The sequence below is a fragment of the Canis aureus genome, chromosome 11 (genome assembly GCF_053574225.1).
Source record: "Canis aureus isolate CA01 chromosome 11, VMU_Caureus_v.1.0, whole genome shotgun sequence".
Lineage (NCBI taxonomy): Eukaryota > Metazoa > Chordata > Mammalia > Carnivora > Canidae > Canis > Canis aureus.
Window position 1 is genome coordinate 50733953 of NC_135621.1, and position 21329 is coordinate 50755281.

At 37.5% G+C, this 21329-nt stretch overlaps 1 protein-coding gene and 1 pseudogene across 1 annotated transcript in view; both read right to left on the reverse strand.

Annotated features, from left to right (window-relative positions):
* SRBD1 (S1 RNA binding domain 1) overlaps window positions 1–21329 on the reverse strand; it is a 192406-nt gene that overhangs the window by 157434 nt on the left and 13643 nt on the right. Inside the window, exons 4-7 of the mRNA XM_077915267.1 lie at window positions 18931–19296; window positions 8164–8330; window positions 4176–4293; window positions 3009–3147 (exon numbers count right to left, since the gene is read on the reverse strand). Of these exons, the coding sequence (XP_077771393.1) occupies window positions 3009–3147; window positions 4176–4293; window positions 8164–8330; window positions 18931–19296 (790 nt within the window). The remainder of the gene's footprint in view (window positions 1–3008; window positions 3148–4175; window positions 4294–8163; window positions 8331–18930; window positions 19297–21329) is intronic.
* On the reverse strand, window positions 9887–11200 carry LOC144323067 (dnaJ homolog subfamily A member 1 pseudogene; annotated as a pseudogene).

Sequence of the window (21329 nt, forward strand, 5' to 3'; positions counted from 1 at the left end):
CAGAATGTGTGCTGATATTCTTATCAGAGACTGCCCCCTATAGACACTTAGATCTCCCAGCCAAAAGAATAAACAGAAGGCCAAAGAAACTAAAATGAGCATAGGAATTAGGAGAGCACCAATCTCCCCATCCTATCCTATCAGAGCACTCCTGTAAAAAGCCACTCTTGCTCAAAGAGCTCTCCCTCTATGGCTTATCTTGTCAATAAAACCAATATATCTTGACATGTATCAGTTGTCACTTTACATGGGTTTCTCTTAGAAAATCTTCTCTCCCCAATAATTCATTTTTGCCTTTGGAGACATGTCTAGTAAGAAGTTGCTGTGGCCAAGGTTGCAAAGGTTGCTGTCTCTGTTCTCCTCTAGGACTTTGATGGATTCCTGTCTCACAGTTAGGTCTTTCATCCATTTTGAGTTTGTCTTTGTATATGGTATGAGGAAATGATCCAGTTTCATTCTTCTGCATGTGGCTGTCCAATTTTCCCAACACCATTTGTTGAAGAGACTGTCTCTTTTCCACTGGATATTCTTTCCTGCTTTGTCAAAGATTAGTTGACCATAGAGGTGAGGGTCCTTTTCTGGATACTCTATTCTGTTCCATTGATCTCTATGTCTGTTTTTCTGCCAGTACCCTACTGTCTTGATAATTACAGCTTTGTAATAGAACTTGAAGTCAGGAATTGTGATGCCATCCATTTTGGTTTTCTTTTTCAACATTCCTTTGGCTATTCAGGGTCTTTTCTGGTTTCATACAAATTTTAAGGTTATTTGTTCCAATTCTGTGAAATAGGTTGATGGTATTTTGATAGGGATTGCATTGAATGTATCGATTGCTCTAGGTAACATAGACATTTTAACAGTATTTGTTCTTCCAATCTATGAGCATGGAACATTTTTCCACCTCTTTGTGTCTTCTTCAATTTATTTCGTGAGTGTTCAATAGTTTTTTGAGTATAGATCCTTAGTCTCCTTGGTGAGATTTATTCCTAGGTATCTTATGGTTTTGGGTGTAACTGACTATTGGGACTTCATCAAGATAAAAAGCTTTTGCACAGCAAAAAAACAGTCAACAAAACCAAAAGACAACCAACAGAATGAGAGAAGATATTTGAAAATAACATATCAAAGGTCTAGTATCCAAAATCTATAAAGAACTTAACAAACTCAACACCCAAAGAACAAATAATCCAATCAAGAAATGGGCAGGAGAAATGAACAGACATTCCTCCAAAGACATACAAATGGCTAAGACACATGAAAAAATGCTCCACATCACTTGACATCAGGGAAATAGGAATCAAAACCATAATGAGGTACTACCTCATACCAAACAGAATGACTATAATTAATAGGTCAGGAAACAACAGATGTTGAGGATGAGGAGAAATGGGAACCCTTGAACACGGTTGGTGGGAATGCAAGCTGGCGTATATGGAAAATGTATGTGAGTTCCCCAAAAAGTCGAAAATAGATCTACCCCATGACCCAGCAATTGCACTAGGTATTCACCCCAAAGATACAAAAGTAGTGATCCAAAGGGGCACCAGCACTCCAATGTTCATAGGAGTTATGTCCACAATAGCCCAACTATGGAAAGAGCCCAGATGTCCATCAATAGATAAATAGATAAAGATATATTCTATATATAATGGACTACTACTCAGCCATCAAAAAATGAAATCTTGCCATTTGCAATGACATGGATGAATTAGAGGATATTATGCTAAGTGAAATAAATCAGAGAAAGACAATTATCATATGATCTCACTCATATGTGGAATTTAAGAAGCAAAGCAGAGACACCTGGGTAGCTCAGTTAGTTAGTCATTTGCTTTCGGCTTGGGTCATGATCCCAATATCCTGAGATCCAGCCCTGCACTGGGCTCCCTGCTCAGTGAGGAGTCTGCTTCTCGTCTTCCTCTCCCTCTGCCCCTTTACCTCCACTCATCTCTCTCTCTCTCTCTGTTGCAAATAAACAAAAAAATAAAATAAAGAAACAAGAGAATCATAGGGGAAGAGAGAAAAAATAAAACAAGATGAAATCAGAGAGGGAGCAAACCATAAAAGACTCTTAATCATAGGAAATAAACTGAGGGTCACTGGAGGGGAGGGGGTGCAGAGATGGGATAACTGAATGATGGATATTAAGGAGGGCATGTGATGTAATGAGCACCAGGTGTTATAGAAGACTGATGAATCACTGACCTCTACCTCTGAAACCAATAATACATTATTTGTTAATTAATTGAATTTAAATTTAAAAAAAGAAAGAAAGAAATTCTCTCTCCCCTGCCCTCTTCCCTGCTCACTCTCCTTCTTATACACATATATATATGAAAGCATAGGAAGATACACTTCAGAAAAAGACCCTTTATTCCTGGAGAGTAGAAGTGTAGAAGCAGGACTTCACTTTATAAATAATGTATGTCAGAACCGTTAAAATTCTTTAAAAAAAATAGGTATTATTTGTATAATTAAATTTTTAGAAATAGAGTAAAAATTTTAAAAGACAACATAAGACACTTTTTGTAACTTTGGGACATGAAGAAATTTCATTAAAAAGAAAAAAAAAGCAAGCACCTTAGGAAAAAAATTAGGAAAATTAAAAGAATTAATAAATTAACTATAATGAAACTAAGACCTTCTATTTTATTTTCTTTTTATTTATTAGACAGCATAAAGAAAGTGAAAAGAAGTAACAAACTGGGAGAAAAAAATTGTAATACATATAACTAAGAAAGAATATCTTTAAAAAGACTTATAAATTAATAAAAATAGAAGAAACAACACAATAAAAATGGGCAAAAGACTAGAACAGGTACTTCATCAAAAGAGGAAGCTGAATGGCTAAGCAGGAGATATATGGGGATTTGTTTTATTAGAATGACTTATTCTTTTTATGCTATAATATTCTTTTACATAGTCATTACTTAGTAAAACAATTTTTTAAACAGAGTTTTCAAAAAGGAAGAAGAAACAGAGATGATCTCTTGAAGTAAAGCCAGTACCTTTTACATTGGGTCTAATATAAGACAGCAGACTGAGCTCCCCTGGATTCTCAAGCAGTGTTTTGGCTGCTCCTTCTAATCCCAACTGCTTTGCTCTCTGGGCTTTGGTGCCTTTGCTCCCAGTTTTATATGGAGCTGACTAGAAAAAAAAGTCAGAAAATATACCATATCATTCAGTTTTAAAAAGCAAAAGTCAAATTGAAACATAAAATCAGAAGACATGGTAGGAATGCTAAAGATATCCTTTGCTCAATCCTTTCCTTTCCCTTCAGAGATGAATTAATACAAACCTGAGATTACTAGCTATACGAAGATGGTTGTTCCTTATCTGATTCTTTATACTTTTCTATTTATTTCATATTAGTCATTTGTATTTACTCATTTTAAAAATTCAGTGCCTGGACTGCAAGGACTATGAGGTACTCTCCTCAACCCAAGCGAGCTCCTCTAATAGCTGCTGATACATAATGCTTCTGCGGCTTTAAACACATTCACTCTTCAATCCGAGCCATTAGGCTTCTCTTCCCACACCTTGCTGAGAGTGGTATCCTAAAGAAGCACAATGATCCTCTAATTACCAAATATACATTTTTCAGTCCTTATCTTGCCAAAGCTCCTTGCTACATTTATTCACTTAACTATTGACCATTACCTTCTTCTAAGATTTTCTTCCCTATTGTCTTCCATGGTATCATCATCTCCTGATTCTCCTCCTACTTCCCTGACCATTCTTTCCCTGTCTTCTGCTCTCCCTTCCACCACCCATGCTTCAAAAGTTAGTGTTCCTTAATGGTCTCTCCGGACTTGCTTACCCACAAGCTCTCCCTGAGTGAGTTCCATTCTCATGGCTTTCAATACCAACTACATGCTGAAGACCCTTACAGCCAGGTTTCCACCTCAGCACTCCCCTTTAGGGTTCTCAATTCCATAACATACTCTCCTTTGTCCCCTGACTCAACTGGGAATGCCTTGGAGACATGGATTATGTATTATTTATCTTAGCAAACTACACAAAAAAGCATCTGATATTGTTGCACTGTATTGAATTAAATAATGGTGGCTGATGATTTTAGCTTTTTATTTCCAGATCTTTTTTAACTATAAAAAGAGACAAATCCTAACATACCTAGGTAGGTATTATATTAAAAGATTCAAAGAGTTACTTACCACATGTTCTAGTTCTTCAAAAGTTTTACAATTCAGCAAAGCTTTTAACAAGCACTCGGACATCTTCCCTTCCTTCTTAATTTTTTGGATTGTACTATGAACCTTCTTTGCAACAGCCCTGAAAATAAAGACCTTCTGTAAAATACTAGACTTATGTGTCAAAACTTCCTTTTTGAAGTTATCTCAAACTTACAGAAAAGTGGTAGGTAACATAAAACATTCTTTTCCCCTCTGAACCATTTAAGAATAAGTTACCATTACCCAAATAATTTAGTATATATTTTTCTGTAAACAAGAATCTCCTCCTATATAACAATATAGCCATTAAAATCAGGTAATGGATATAGATATATTACTATATTCTAACCCTCAGGTCTCACTTAAGTTTCACCAATTGTTTCAATAATATCCTTGATGGAGAATTCTGTTAAGAGTGGGTTGTATATAATTGCCATGTGTCTATGGTGCCCTTCAAGCTGAAACATTATTTCAGTCTCTCCTTGATTCTCAAAGCCTTGATACTTTAGAATGTTACAGGCCAGTTATTTTGTAGAATGTCCTACAGTTTGAGTTCCTCTGATGTTTCTCTGTTATAGAAGTAATGCTGTATTCTTATCATTGCATCTTTTAGGTGAAAAGTGATATGAAATGATTTTCACTTGTACTATCACTCATTACCTTAGATTATTTGATAGTGTGTTTGGATTTCTCCATGATGCAGGCACTCTATTCCTGTGTAATTATTTTGTGGAAAGGTACTCTAAAACTATCCCATTCCTTATTAAACTTTCAATTTACTTGCTGTTTTATTTATATCACCACAGACTCATGATTTTTTTAATTTTATTTAATGATTATAATCCATTAGTAACACTTATTTTCAGGCTCAAATTATTACAAGTTTGACCAGAAGTAACCACTCCAAGATAGTTTCTGTGTTCTTTTGACATATTTCCATCATTCTTTGAACATTTCTTTATTTTCTGGCACAAGATATTCAAGGCTTTTACTTTCCTTGCCCCAGCCCTGGAATCAGGCAAATAGTAACCAAAAACCAAGTTATGGGTGCTAGATGTGCTCATTGCTACTGGGTATCACTACTCTGGACCAACACACCTAGCACCTATAACTCATTTCTAAATACATTCTCCAATGGAGAGAGCCAGGATTTCACTGAGAAAAGCTGATTCCAGGAAACAATGCATAGGTAGGGGCAAGGGCACAGTCACCCCACCACTTTCAGATGATTCTGTGTTGTGAACAAAACCCCGTTATATCTAAGGCCTCTCATCCTACTTTACTACATAGCATCTGCCTAATTAGATTTGCTAAAGTGATGGCGGAAAGTTAGACAAAAATATAGATTATTAGAAATGATTGATAAGGAAAAAAAAAATATACTTATAAAAAAAGAAAAAAAAAGATAGAAGATTATAAATTAAAGAGGAAGCTTATGCAGTAACAGATTACAACCTGTGTATCTTTTACATTCCTGGTAGTCCAAGACTGTTTTCAGGGGCTGAATCACACTAGGGTCATTTTGACAAGAGGCCAATGTCCTATTGGCCTGTATATACAGAAGAGGAAAGGCATCTTTAGAGAAAATATGGAAGCTTTTCCTACTATCCATGATCAACCTCTTTTATTCACATTTTTAGTGACCCTCAGTAAAAAGTGTTTTTTACTTTGCAACCTAGTATGCATATACACACATATAATTTTATATATAAAAATTATATGTACATATAAATATGTATAATAAACAGTTACATAAACATAAACAGTTTCATGAGACAATATTTACCTTTACTACATAAACTACACTCTTACATTTTCTATTGTCTATTTAATTTTTGTTAAAGTGGTAATGACCCATTACATTAACTTCACTACTCCTTTATAGCTAGCAATTAACAGATTAAAAACCAATGCTTTAGTTATAGAAAATGCTGAGCTTAAGGAAAAATAGAGACTATACCTCATTACCAAATCTCTGTATGGTATACTAAAGGTCTTCAAGCCCTAGTCAATATTCCCACTTAGTTGGAGAAATTTCCTCCACTAATATTCAATGTATTTCACAATTAATAGACACCCAAGGAATGAACTCATTTGCAAAAGTGTTTTTTTATAGAAAAAGAAAATAATAGTAACCTGCACATAAAGCTTCTATTTGTCTTCCATACAACCAAATATTATATTAATTTTTTTGTATATTTTTTTATTGGAGTTCAATTTGCCAACATACAGCATAACACCCAGTGCTCATCCCATCAAGTGTCCCCCTCAGTCCCCGTTACCCAGTCACCTCGTCCCTCTACTCACCTCCCCTCCACTACCCCTTGTTTGTTTCCCAGAGTTAGGGGTCTCTCATGTTCCGTTACCCTTTCTGATATTTCCCACTCATTTCCTCTCCTTTCCCCTATAATCCCTTTCACTATTTTTTATATTCCCCGAATGAATGACACCATATAATGTTTGTCTTCTCCAATTGACTTACTTCATTCAGCATAATACCCTCCAGTTCTATCCACGTTGAAGCAAATGGTGGGTATTTGTTGTTTCTAATGGCTAATATTCCATTGTATATATAGACCACAACTTCTTTATCCATTCATCTTTCAATGGACACGGAGGCTCCTTCCAGATTATCATTAATTTTTAAATAAACTATTCTTGTTCGTTTGTGACACTTTCCTCATTTTCAGATCCCTAAATCTTCACATTTTCTTCATTAGCTTGCCTTCAACCAGATAGAAAGCTTACTTCAGAATTCATAAACTACTGGCCTTCAACATGTGGCCTGTAGGTGATTTCATCTAGCCCAGAAAATTTTTATATAATAACTCAGATTGCCGGGTTCTTTTAAAAAATAGGATAAGCTGGCAAGCTGGGTAGACAAGCCTGATGTCAGTAATCAGCTGGAGTAGATGCCACTCCTCTTAGGGGTTAGGATCTACAGTTTGTATCCCTTGATGCTCATTACTAACCTGGCCCTGGAAGGCTTGATTCTGAATCTACTTGATAACCTAGTCATTTATGCTTCTGGGTTGGTTAATTGATTTTGCCTCTCAGTGAACTTTAACTCTCCACTTATTAGCATTTTAATACTCCTGGACTAAAAGAACTTTAACAAAAGGTGTAGAAATGCTAGTAAGATGCAGGTTCCCGCCAAAATCATAGGAAGATTATTAGGCTGCTTGTAAAAATAACTTTTAGCACTTTGAGAATGGCTTGAAGGTAAGATTATATTCAATTTTAATCAGATCCTTGTCATAAAGTTGAAAAACAAACATGTTAACAACACAGTGCTTGGCTTGTAGGAGATGTGCAATAAATGCATGAATGGTGAAGAGTGTTTTAATAAACTCTACTGAAAAATATAATATAGTCTTTGCATGCTTATTTCTAAATTATTACAGTAAGTCCAGAAGAATAATTTTTGGAAGGGTGCTTTTCATTCTATGGCCACACAAAACTTAAGACCCACTAATATCAAAATATCATGCCCTTTAAAAGGTTAGAAAAAGGAAATATACATATTTCCCTCCAAATTGTATACACCAAAAAACTCTTCATTTTAGGACTTCATAATATTAAGAGGATAGTTTTACAATAAGCTGTTGAAGATTCAGACTAAAATGCATTTTTCTCAGTTTCTTTCCTTTGCCATATGCACAACCAATTCTATGAAAGAATATAATGGTCAAACTCTTAGGCACATACTTTTAATGCAAACCTCCTTTCTGCCCATGTATGCCCCAAGCTATGCATAAACACTCCAGCAGAGGGACTCTGTATACACCTAAAGAAATAAAATGGAGCTGACTTCCTCTGTCAGAAGGCAACTATATTCAGATTATAATAATTCAAGAAAACAAAACAATGGAACTGTTGAAATATGCTGTCATTCATTTCTTCACTGTTTCTCCTCCCTAGCTCACATGGCCTCTTTCCCCTCACAGTAGGTTCTTCCCAGGTTTCTTACCGGAGCTCCTCTAGGGTTTGTCGAACTTCTCTCAAGGAATCAGCATCAAGGTTATTAATAAGCTCTTTTCGATACCGTATAATGAAGGGAATTGTGTTATCATCATTAAAGAGACGAATAATGTTGGCACATACCCAAAGTTCAATATTAGTTCTCTCAGATAAAACCTGCAAATTAAGGATAGTGATTTAAAATCCTGAAAATTAAACATCTATACTGTAATGTATGGTTCAAATATAGAATCAAATAATGTTCTCCAGTCACTTAGAAACTACTTTCTGTGGTTTAAAAAAATACATATATGTACTGACAATCATAAAATAGTAATTCAGTAAAATCCAATAAAGCCACTGTATAATCATTCAAGTTCTACAAGGCTCAATAAGACACATTTTTCCCCTCTCAAGAGTTAGCAGTAAAGATCAAGGAGTTAGTAACTCATTGACATGTCAACACATGACACTGTTGTCTCACTGCTAGTGAGAAAATGCAATGGTCCATCCACTAGAGGAAGAACAGTTTGGCAATATCTATCAAAATTTATAATACATAAACTCTTTGACCCAGCAATTCCACTCCTGATGTATTCATACCCTTGGGAAATGATATTATTTATAGCGATATTTTTTGAAGAACTTTTTGCAGTATAATAAAAGTGAGCAAAAACCTAAGTCTATAATGGGAAACTGGTAAATAAATCATGATAAGATAAGAGTAGAATACCATGTAAACTGAAATGGAATGACTCACAAAACCTAGGAACATTGCTTACTAAGAACACTGGCTGAGTGAGGATAGGAAGATTCCTGTGATCTTTTGATTTTAATATCATACACATATACTACATATTTGAAATAATTAAGTCTTTTTAATAAAATAAATCTATGGGTTTCAGGAGAAGGTACATGTAAGCAGAAAGGTAGAGAAGTCAGCCTCAAGAAGAGAAAGAAGGAAATGCAATCTCAGTAACTGTTCTCAAAACCTAAGCAGATTTTTCAAAGTATAGCACAAAAGGCACAAATTTTATTACTATCTCAATTTTGATGCCCAAGATCAGTCAAAACTGGAAGGGTAATAAAAACCCAGAAAAATTATTAAAGAATTATCATAATCAACTAATTAACAAAATCAAGTTAATATATAGAATAGAATGAATTTCAAAACTACAGATGAAATAAAAGGCTGAAATTCAGAGACTATCCAAGGAGGATATGCTCATTCTTCTGGGCATCTTAAATCCCGAGGCCTATATTTTATTACCATTTTGATGCATTGATACCCTCTCTCCAGTGAGTGAGAATGCCAACTTCACATCTCCAGGCCTGGCTGCCTTCCACATGAGCTCCAGACTCATTTAGATAACTACCTGACATATTCTCTTGAAAACATAATGGGCATCTCAAACGGCTTTGCAAAGTGATCTTCCTCTCAGACTTATTCCTCCTCCAGTGTTCCCCGTTATTATGTCCAAACAGCAGTTCAAGCCAGAAAACTAAGAGTCTAACCCTTTCATTTCCTTCAACTCTTAAAGCCACTCTATCAAAAGAATTAATTCACCCAACCGCAAAATATTTCTGTAGTCCTATCACTCCTGTTCATTTCTTCCTCCCTACACCTATCTAGATCAACCAGGATTACTCAATAGCCTGTAACTATTCTTGCATCCAATTCTTTTTTTTTCAGAGCTTTTATATTTGAGTTTATTCTTCATTTAGCTTTTAAAACACTACTATAGTTGAATATTAAAACAAAAACAATAGCAAGTAGTGAGCTATGATTATAGTCCTTCACTCATCCACTACTGCATATAAAATGCCAGCAGCAGTGTTATTCACCAGCCCCATTAAGAAGTCTGACACTGAACACCACCCCTAGGATGATGTTCATCATCCTCATATGCTTCCCCATTGTAATGGCGCCGTCTCTCCTGATTGGGATCAAAGTCCACAAGTTCTGCCTGGTCCATTTCATCAGTCTCTTCTACTTCCTTCCTCTCAGGTAGGAGTTTTTGTTTATCAGGAGAGAGAAAGTCGTTCTCGGGGAAGTTTACCTTAAATTCCATGATTAGGTGACCCTTCTCATATGGTCTATGATAAATTGGCATGCCTTCATTTAGCACACACTTGATATCCCCATGCTTGACAATCTGACCTGGATGAGAGGTGATGACGATGGTTCGGTTGTCAAGAGTAGATATTGGCTTTTGAAAGCCACACAGGGCTTCAACCAGCTGTATATCCATACACATGAAAAGATCTTCTCCTCGTCGAGTAAAAACAGCATGGTCCTTCTGATCTAAAACAATGATAATATCTCCTGGTTCCAGTCCTGGTTCTTGGTCTCCCTCACCATGGAATGTTATCTTCTGGCCATCTTTCATGCCTTTGTCAATATGCACTTCTAGAATCTTCTTCTCTCGAACTATCTTCCTTCCGTTGCAGCTTTTACATCTATCTTTAGGACTGATCCGTTCCCCATGGCCCTGATCCATGCACACAGATTGAATTTGCTGAACCATTCCAGGTCCTATCTGATGAATTCTTATTTGTATTCCAGTACCTCGGCAATTGGGACAACATTCGACTGCTCCTTTCTTACCACCTCGGCCTTCACATTTATCGCAAATCACATTCTTTTGCAGAGCTAGTCTTCTTGTTGCACCATTATATACATCTTCTAAGGTTACTGAGAGCTGATGTACAACATTTTTACCTCTCCGTTCTCTCTGCATCCTGCCTCCTCCTCCAAAAAACATATCAAAGATGTCCATGGGGAAGCCAAAACCACCACCAGCTCCACCTTCTTTAATTGCCTGTTCTCCTCCTTTGTCATATAATTCCCTTTTCTTTGTATCAGAGAGCACTTCATAAGCTTGAGAAATCTGTTTAAACTTCTCTCCTTCATTTGGATTCTTATCAGGGTGGTACTTCAAGGCCAGTTTTCTGTAAGCCTTTTTCAATTCCTCCTGGGTGGCATTGGGTTTCACCCCCAAAACATCATAGTAAGTGGTTTCTTTCACCATTTTCTAGAGCCAGTGAGAGGGCCGAAGCTGGTGTGGGGGAGCGGGTAGGAGCGCGTTGCTGGGCGCAGCTCGGGCAGCCGCCGCTCCTCTGCGTCTCACTGAGTGTTCTGGAAAGTTCCCTCTTGCATCCAATTCAATCCCATCTATTCTAGTCTCCATGAACCAACAAGGATTTTTTTTTAAGATTTTATTTATTTATTCATGACAGACAGAGGGGGAGAGACAGAGACACAGGCAGAGGGAGAAGCAGGCTCCATACAGGGAGCCTGACGCAGGACTTGATCCCAGGACTCCAGGATCACACCCTGGGCTGAAGGTGGTGCTAAACCACTGAGCCACCCAGGGATCCCGGATTTTTTTTTTTTATTGTTACTCAGAGGTGCCTAGGTGGCTTAGTTAAGCGTCTGACTCTTGATTTCAGCTCAGGTCATGACCTCAGGATCATGAGATTGAGCCCCAAGTTGGGCACTTCACTGGGGAGTCAGCTTGAGATTCTCTGTCTCCCACTCTCTCTGACTCCTCCCCCCCTGACTTGTGCACACGCTGTCTTGCTCGCTCTCTCTCTCTCCAAAATAAAGAAATATAAAAAAAGAAGAAGAAGAAAAAATGTATACTGGATCATGTCACTTGACTGATCAAAACCTTTCAATGATTTCCCATTGCATTTAGAATCTAAACTCCTTACATTACCCAAAAAATCAGCCTCTTATCAATCTCATCTTATCCAGTCTTCCCCTCATTGGAAACCAGCCCCAATGACTTTCTCTTAGTTTCCTAGAACATGTCCAGTTGCTTCTCTCTTTAGAGGCATTCCTGAGGCTCCCTCATTCAGAAATTCTGATCTTAGTTGTTATCTTCCCTGACCCTGACAAAATCAGACTCATCAGTATTTTCTCAAACCTATACCTCGTCCTATTTCTTACTCCAGCCAACATCATTTTCTACCACAGAAACCATCAGGGATATTACAGCTATCTCCTTCAACTCCAACTTTCCATTAGATAGCAGCTATGTCCCTTGAGGGTACTTGACCTCAACTCCACCTCCACAGCATTTTGTTCAGTATTCAGTTGTTTTATAATTAAGTGCCAGAGTATGGTCAGAAAGATTGGTCCAGTCAGCATGAAGCTCAAGACTTGGGTTGAAACTCTGGACCCAGGTACAATTTCTTCTAGAGAAACACGGTTTGTACATGTAGACTCCTGAAGCTGAGGATGGCAGTGCTAAGAGAATCATGGAAAGCCTGTATCAGTGCACTGATCAAACTTCTGTTAGAGGTTAAGAAATATCCTTCAATGCTTAAACATTCTAGTAAGTTCTCAGTATCACTGTGTGTTCCCTATCACGACCATCTAATCTGCCCCCAAGGAAGCAAACTGAACTTCTAACATGTCTGTTCTTTCCCCTCAAGTTCCCTTTCTGTTAATATCATCTTTTATCTGAACCACAGAGCAGTTTTGTTTTCTATACTTTCCACCCAGCCTCTCTACATTACTCCTGATTATGTTTCTAAAACACAGATATAATAAATTGAGTATTTTTTTTTCTTTTTTTCTTCTTCTGAACACAAGCCCCCAATGACTCTTACCAACCTGCTGGTAAAAGTCCAACCACTGCGACCTAGTTTTAAAATCCCTTCCTAAGTGTGATTCTAAGCTGTACTGTCTTAAAGGAGTAAACAATCTAGAAGAGAAGGCAAATGTCAATGCAAATAAGTACAAATAAAACAGGATGTGCCAATGATAGACTGTTTTCAGAGAAAAGTCTCCCGGGGGTTATCAAGGAAGGCTTCCTACAGGGGTAGCATTTCAGCTGGCCCTTGAAAGATAGGCCAGATTCTAAAAGACAGATGTAAGAAATGAAAAATAACTAAAATGCTCATCATTTTGTGTGATTGTTACAGGAACCTACGGGTTCCCACTATCCTAAACTACCTCAGCTACTATTAACTGACAAGGCCCCCCCATAGCCCAAGATCCAAATTTGGGTCGAACTAGGTCTTAACAAATCCAGAAGCATCATATGTGTTAAGGAAGTGTACACTGCTGCTTATATAGATTTATATAGATTTATATTTAGATTTATATAGATGCTGCTCCATGAAATTAAACATAACAAAACTCCGTATAAGTAGTCTCCAGTTTTGGGCCTCCAAATCATCTAATTCCTTCTGTCTTAATTTGGTCAACTGTTTATTTTAGCTCTTATTATGTGCCATTAACCATACCAAGCCAGTGAAAATCAAATGTAAAATGACAAGTCCCTCTTCCCAAGGAGCTTATAAGCTAGAAAGAAGACAGACAGACGAGTAGTTAAAATATATTGTGATCTAGGACAGCCCTGGGTGGATCAGCGGTTTAGCGCCTGCCTTTGGCCCAGGGTGTGATCCTGGAGACCCGGGATCAAGTCCCACGTTGGGCTCCCTGCATGGAGCCTGCTTCTCCCCCTGCCTGTGTCTTTGCCTCTTTCTCTCTCTGTGTCTCTCATGAATAAATAAATAAAATCTTAAAAAAAAAAAAAAAAATATATATATATATAGTGATCTGTACTCTGACAGAAGCACATGTAGATTATTTTAAGAGCACATGGGAGATACAAACATCTAATTCTGCAGCAATGGAAAAGCAACAAAGAGAATGAAGGTGTATCTTCAGGCAGCCAGATAGGGGCAGGAATTCCATGAAGAAAGAACGGCATGTCAAAAGGCACTAATGAGAAACTACTGCACGTTTTTTAAATTCCTGTAAATTCAGCAATGCTAAAATGTACAAAGGGTGTTAAGATGAGGTGAGAAATGGAAAGGTGGATGAAGCTAGATGGTTGGATTCCAGGTAGAGTTTGAACTTATACTCAATATTGAGCCACTCAGTGATGATCTGCTTATTACTTAATTTCAGCTGTTGAGCCAACCTCCCTGTACAAACCCCTGTGACATTTTATGAGTCAGTGAAATCTGTGGACTAGAGAAAGTGGCTCACAATGTGTGGTCCCCAAACCAGTAGCATAAGCAGCACCTGGGAACTTGCCAGAAATGCAAATTATTGAGCCCCACCCAGATCCACTGAAGAACCACCTCTGGGTTAGGGCCCAGAAATCTGTGTTTTAGAAAAATGAGGCAATCAACAAATATGTAACTGAAAGAGTTGAAAGTAGAGATCAAACCTCAGGGATGGGTAAGGGTAAGGCAGAGAACTATCATAGTTTTTATTTTGAAACTACTCACATTTATTACTTTAATAATATTTATACTTAACTGGTTAGGAATGAGAGTAAAGTAAAAAAGAAGGCGGTCTCAGGATTTTTTTCAATTCTAACACTTAAATATGAGAGGCACTTTTTGTGACTTGTTTCAAGCTAACATTTGTATAGAGCTTATTATGTTCTCAACACTTTCACATATTCAGAATTAACTCAAACTACATGAGACAGTTATTACTCCCATTTTATAGAAAGAAAAACTGAGGCCCAAAAAAGCTAAATGAATCGCCCAAAGTCTACAAGCTACATTACCTTTTCAAAAATCTGATTTGTGTGCAAAGCAAGATGATATTTTGGGGGACAAAAATACAAATTAATCAAATAGCCTCACTTCTCTTCCTGAATCAACTGCAGATAAAACCGTTCCTTTATACTGCCCTCTGGTGTCTAAAACTTCTAACAAAATGGCCTTCTCCCAAAGTATCCTGAGATTTATTTTTCCAATCTATATTCCCATTTCCTGAATTAAAAAAGAAAATATCTGGCTATCAACAAACTATAGCCTTAATCGTCCTGGCAGCATCTATGTTTTAAAAGAACACCTAAATTAAGTTCTACTCATTAGAATTCTAATGAGTAGACTTGAGAGAAAATTTTCTACTCAAAATCATTTCCCAATCAGCAGTTGAACACCTCCTTTATGAAAAGCTTTTGATTCCTGCTGTTCTCTTTACTCCTGCCTATTTATTATATCACTTAATTTATCACACAGAAGCTTCCTTAAAGACTGCAAAGGAAAAACTATGCTGTTAGAAGTCAGAAGGGTGGTTACAGGAAAGGGGACAGGAGATTGGAAAACCATATAAAAGGGGCTTGTTGGGTGCTGGTAAGGTTCTGTTTCTTGATCTGGAAGCTTGTTATTTTCAAACATTCATGAGCTATACACTTAAGTATATATATTTCAAAAATAGGTATTTTAAAGAGCCCATAACAAATACCAGCTAAATCAAAGAAACAAAAACGGCTAATCCAATTGTTTTAACTTAATCCCTCCTGGAACAAACAGGTAACCTGTTAATGGGTGGTGTGTGCTTATATGCGGAAATACAGTGAGAAAGCCAACTCAGAGATACTCAAACCCCCTTTCCATCTCACTTCTTTCCCCAATTTTGTTATCCCATGGTCCTCTTCACCCATATCATTTCCCATTATCTCTTGCAAGAAAAATAGCTAATAAAGAAGGCTTTGCTTGCTTTTCCTCCCTAATTTAGCAAACTTTACTAACATATTATATGTGGCTACTCTACTCCCATACTCCCAGGCCCCTCAAAATAAAAAGACTATAACAGCAATCACCATTTTGAAGCATTTAATTTTCTAAAAACTGATTGTAGCTAGTTACCTCTTCAAATTCTAAAGAAGGTCATGGTATTTGCATAATTATATAATGTTCTTTAATGAAAATTAGTTTCTGATAATGACCACACATTTGCAGTGTGGGGGAAAGGGCTGAAGAATAGGTTGCCTCCGTTCAAGGGATCTGGAAATTCCCAAAGCCTGATTAAGAAATGGCCACAAAGTACGTTTATGCATAAAGTCTAGCCCTTTCATGAAGATGGCACTGAAGGTGAAGAACAAAGCCCCTGCCCCTCCCAAAGCCAAAGCCAAAGCCAAAGCAAAGGCTTTGAAGGCCAAGAAAGTGGTGCTGAAAGGCATTCACAATCACAAAAAAAGATCTGCATGTCCCCTACATTCCAACAACCAACACTGCATCTCTGAAAGCAGCCCACACAGTCTCAAAAGAGTGCCCCCAGGAGAAATAAGTTTGATCACTATGCCATCATCAAACTCCCTCTGACTACCGAGTCAGCCATCAAGAAAATAGAAGACAACAACACACTTCCCTGTGGATGTCAAGGCCAATAAGCAGTGGATAAAACAGGCTGTAAAGAAGTTCTATGACACTGATGTGAAGGTCAACACCCTGATCAGGCCTGATGGAGAGAAGAAGGCTCCTCCTGTTCAACCGGCTCCTGACTATGATGCTTTGGATGTTGCCAAAAAAATTGGGATCATCTAAACTGAGTCCAGCTGGCTAAATCTAAATATAAATTTTTTCATCTCAAAAAAATAAATAAATAAAAATAAATAAAATCTATAAAAAACTTAAGTACTAAAGTATTTTAGGGAACTGTATTCCCTTCCCAAACAAGATGGTGATATTCCTGAAAAAGCAATAGACTTTTCAGAGTTCAATAACACACTGTGAAAGCAGCAAGGGGCCATGCGGAACATGAAGGAAATATAAGTGACATTTCCCACTTGATCAATTAGTAATGATTAATAATCTCTTTACAATTAATTTCCATCAACAGTTTCTTCCTAACTAGGTATCTTTCAGGATTTCCCCAAAGAACTTGGCCACATATTTTGTGGCAGATAATATGCCAATCACAGGTGTTTGAATGACTGGTCCTCATCCAAAGGCTAGAGGCCTTCCTGACTGTCGGACTCTGCACTGGTGACTCTCACTCTTCTCTCCTACACCTGCCACTGTTGTCAACCATGTTTGGAAATAGGAATGCAGTGCCAAAATAAAATTACTCTCTGCTGTCTATGGGGGAGTAAGAAAGGAAAGGAAAAGAAATCCACATATACCACAAGAATAGTCTAAAAAAGTAATTCAAGGTTTAACAAGGATGACTACCTCTGGTTATAAAAACAACAACAACAACAACAACAACATCAACAACAAAACATATAAAAATCATACCCAAAGTTCCCCGGACAACCCCTAAACCCATCTAGAAAATGCTGAGCTTACTAGTTGTCAGGTTGCTCAACCAAAATAACAGCTGTAGTTTAACCATTTCTCCTAACTCACAAGTAAGGTGTGCCATATTCCAAGAACAGGCTTGTTTGAGCTGTCAAAAATCACTCCCAATAAGAAGGAGGAGGAGAAAACAATGCTTGGAACTGAAAAGAAAAAAAAAAAACTGAAAAAGTGCCTTCAAGTCCTCATGGTTTTCCAATTTCTGGCTCAAGGCCTTTGGGAGACTTGACCACACTTTGTCCCTTCCATTCTCTGAAAGACCTCTGTGTCCTTGGTAATAAACTCTTTTCTGTTTCAGTTCATTACAAGTAGGTTTCCACTACTTGAAACCAAGAGATAATGGGCTAAGGAAGGACCATTTCATCTCCTTCTCCGTTACACAGATTAGGAGATGGGTGTGAAGCAAAGTGTCATAGGGTAAGTAGCCCTAAACCTTGAAGAATTTATCTCTGCATCTCAAGAGACTTCATGGTCTCTGAAACCCTCTTCCCTCCCTCCTGTTCACCGTCCACTAGAGGCAGATCTATGTTCACAGCAGAGAAATAAGCTTCTAAGTGTTAGTGAAAGGAAAGGAAACACATCCACCTGCCCCTAGGAGTCTGGACTGAAACTAAACAAGGTGTCTGCATTTTAGGAAAGCTTTCAGGTGAATCTGATGCAGATGGTCTATGATCCATCCTTTTAAAACATGTCCTTGTGTGGGAGTGGAGTAGGGAGAAAAAGTTTCAAAAAAACATGTCTTTGTAGACCTAAGTGAATAAAGAAAAAGATGGTATATAAAGGAGCCTAATTATACACGGTTTAGTTCAAGAACAAGAATGAAAAGAAAGCTCTGAGGCAACATTTTATTCCTTAGTGGGCCAGAGAAAAGAAAAATCATAATTAAAAATTACTGCTGATGTTCCACTAATAGGTTATAGAAGAGACAACACGGGGGGAAAAAAAACTCCTCTGAAGAAAAAGGTAACGTGCAGACAGTCCCAGACTGGGAAGTAGTATTAGGAGCCAGCAGAGGCTCCCAGGCTCTAGAGCAGTAATTCACAGAAAGGGAAGGAGTACCCATCAGAATCACCATGAGACAGCCAAGAAGGGAAGTCACACTTCTCTACCCTGAAAGGCACTGCCATAATTAAGTTTGAAATGTCCCCAGAATGTGTTGGCATTGACAAAAGGTTGAGAATCACCATTTAAAAGTCACTCTTCAGGTCTTCTCTGTCATCCCCAAAACCAACCAAGAAATGGCAAGAAATCCAAGGCAGCTCAAGTTGGAACTCAGATAGTTTTCCTAGGAAATTTCTAGACCTTGTTTACTGTATATTACAACATTACATTAAGAATTAGAACAGTACTAATGGCCAATGACCTAATTACTCACATTGCTTTTATAGTCCAAATTCAAAATAAACCTTAACAATGAATTTATGAGGGCCCAGTTTGTTGGTGCAAGCTCTGTAGAGTACATGTTCACCAAAACACCATGGCAGAGATCCCCCTCACCTGAGGTCACAGCTCTTAGCTCAAGATCTGATGATAATGAGCTATAATATAAAACAGTACACCTAGGATAGGAACCAATAGATGAGGTCTCCAGAAATCACTAGCAAAACTGAAGAGACCTGAAAACTCCCAACCCTTTCCTTACCCAGTGCCACTATCTTAGTCAAAAAGAAAGGAACCTAGTGAACTAAAATGACAAGAGGATGACTGCACATACCTGTACTATGTCCCAGTTCATTTCCACCTCCTCTTTAATGTTGTTTGCATTTGCTGGAAACCTCACAGGCTGCCCCTGAGGACATGTTTCAGTCTTCATTTTCTTTAAAGGGGACTGACCAAATGTGAAGTCATCTTCGCTCTCTTCCTTCTTGCACACACCTTCCCACAAGGTGCTTGTGGATGGTGTCTCTGCAGTGCTGGCCCTGTTGGATTCTTCATCAACTTTCAGCTTTTTGATCCTCTGACCTGAAGGTGACTGACCTGAATTCTTCCGTTTTGCCTTTGCTGTCTTCAAAGTCTTCACGGTATCCACTTTAATTTTTTTGTCTTCCAAATCAACATCAGCAATAGCCACAGAGTTATTCTATCAAACCACAAATAGAATACATGAGAATTAAAAGATAAAAACCAAGTGCTCTGGAATATTATTCAGCAATAAAAAAGGAAAAATTACTGACACACACAATAACCTGGACGAATCTCAAGGAAATTATGTAGAGTGGAAGTGGAAAAAGGCAATTGCAAAAAGTTACATACTTTATAATTTACATAACATTAATGGTTTATAATTCATATAATATTCCTGAAAAAAATTAGTGGTTACTAAAGGTCAGAGACAGGAGCGAGGGTTTGGAGGGAGGTGGGTATTACTACAAAATGGCAAATACTAGGCAGTACTAGGGATCTTGTGGTAACCGAACTATTCTGACTGATGGATACAACACATATGCATACAGGTGACAAAATTATACAGAAGTACACAAATAAGTGGACAAAAAAAAATTTTCTTAGGAGAAATCTCCTAAGATCCTTGGATTTTATCAGTGTAAATATCATGGTTGTGATATTTTGTTATAGTTCTGTAAAATGTTACCATTGGAAGAGATTAAAGGGTACACTGCCTCTGTATTATTTTTTACAACTGCATGTGAATCTATAATTACCTAGAAATAAAAAGTTTCACTTTTAAAAATGAGTAAAGGATAAGTCTATGCATGCTGGGAAAACCAAGATTTTAAAGCTTGCAATCAAAAGTCAACCCTTTGGGGGAAAAAATAACACTTACATACTCATAAAACTCAATAGGCTATACCTGACACCAATTTATGCAGAAGCCCAGGGAACAGAAAACAGAGCAGAGTAGTGTCAGGCATTTTTCTTTAGGAGGAATCTACATAATAGTCCACACTAGTGTCTAGGGGCCACTCTCTCCACCACCCCTACCCCTCATGACAGCTCAGGTGTGAAGGAATGACACCTGGCATTCATTTTGGCACTGGAATGGTAAATAACATACAGACCCTACCTGTATGGAGTTTACAGTTTCACCAGCTAGCCTGTTTTTGGTTAACTAAGTAGATGTAGCTAGCACAAACTCAAATAAAAGAATTCTCAAACTATTTGTCAGTCAAAATTCAATTTTCTCTCCTATCAAGTATTTTCCCAGAATTATTGACTACTAAAAATCCTGAGAACTACCTAAAGAGCATCCCCATCCTAATACCCACCTACCACCACCTAACCTGGAAATGATGTACATTAGATAGCCCTCTGAGTATTACATTTTTAGCTGAAACATTATGGATAAGAACAGAGATATAAAAATAGAATGATTCTGAGGTCCATAAGAGTTAATAATAGCCTGATCAAATGACTTGACATAGCCGAAGAAAAAAGGTGTCAACTGTACAGAGGGCTGTTAACCATGTAGGAGAAGAAAAAGAGGAACTATAAAAAGCAAATACCATCTATGATCAGCCATTCTTCTAAGCAACGTACAAAGAAGAGGAAAGCTTAGCAAATGGACTATGAGTATTTTGGTCCCAAAGGTAAGACAGCCCTCCTGTGAGATGCATACACCAGACTACCTTAGATTCATGCATTTAAAACATGTGATGTCATTGTGACAAACATTAATGCCTAGAACACAGCAGGCGTTCAATAAATCCAAAAGAATGGATTTTTTTAATTCCCCCAATCTGGATCCATGCTCAATGAGTAAATTTCTGATTCTTACTTAAATGCCTACTTACTTTAGCCTCTGAGGACAGTATCAGTCGGAAAAATTTCATATCCTTGTGATTATTATATCAAATCATTAATTATTAAAGCAGCACTCTGTTTTTATACATCCTTCTTATGAGCATGGCTGAGATAAAACCACCCATGAGAGACATATGTGTTCCTGAAATGCTCTCAAAATCATGTTGCTAACTTAGAATTCCAGTTCCATCATGTACTATCTGCTACCCATAAGGAAATCACTTCAGATTTCTTTCCCTGGCTTTCTTATCTATAAAATCAGGATAGTTATAGCAACTGCCTCGAGTAGTTGTTGTGAGTTAAGATTTAAGTAAGCTCATGCAACCCAACTGTTGAGCATGTTGCCTGGCTGAT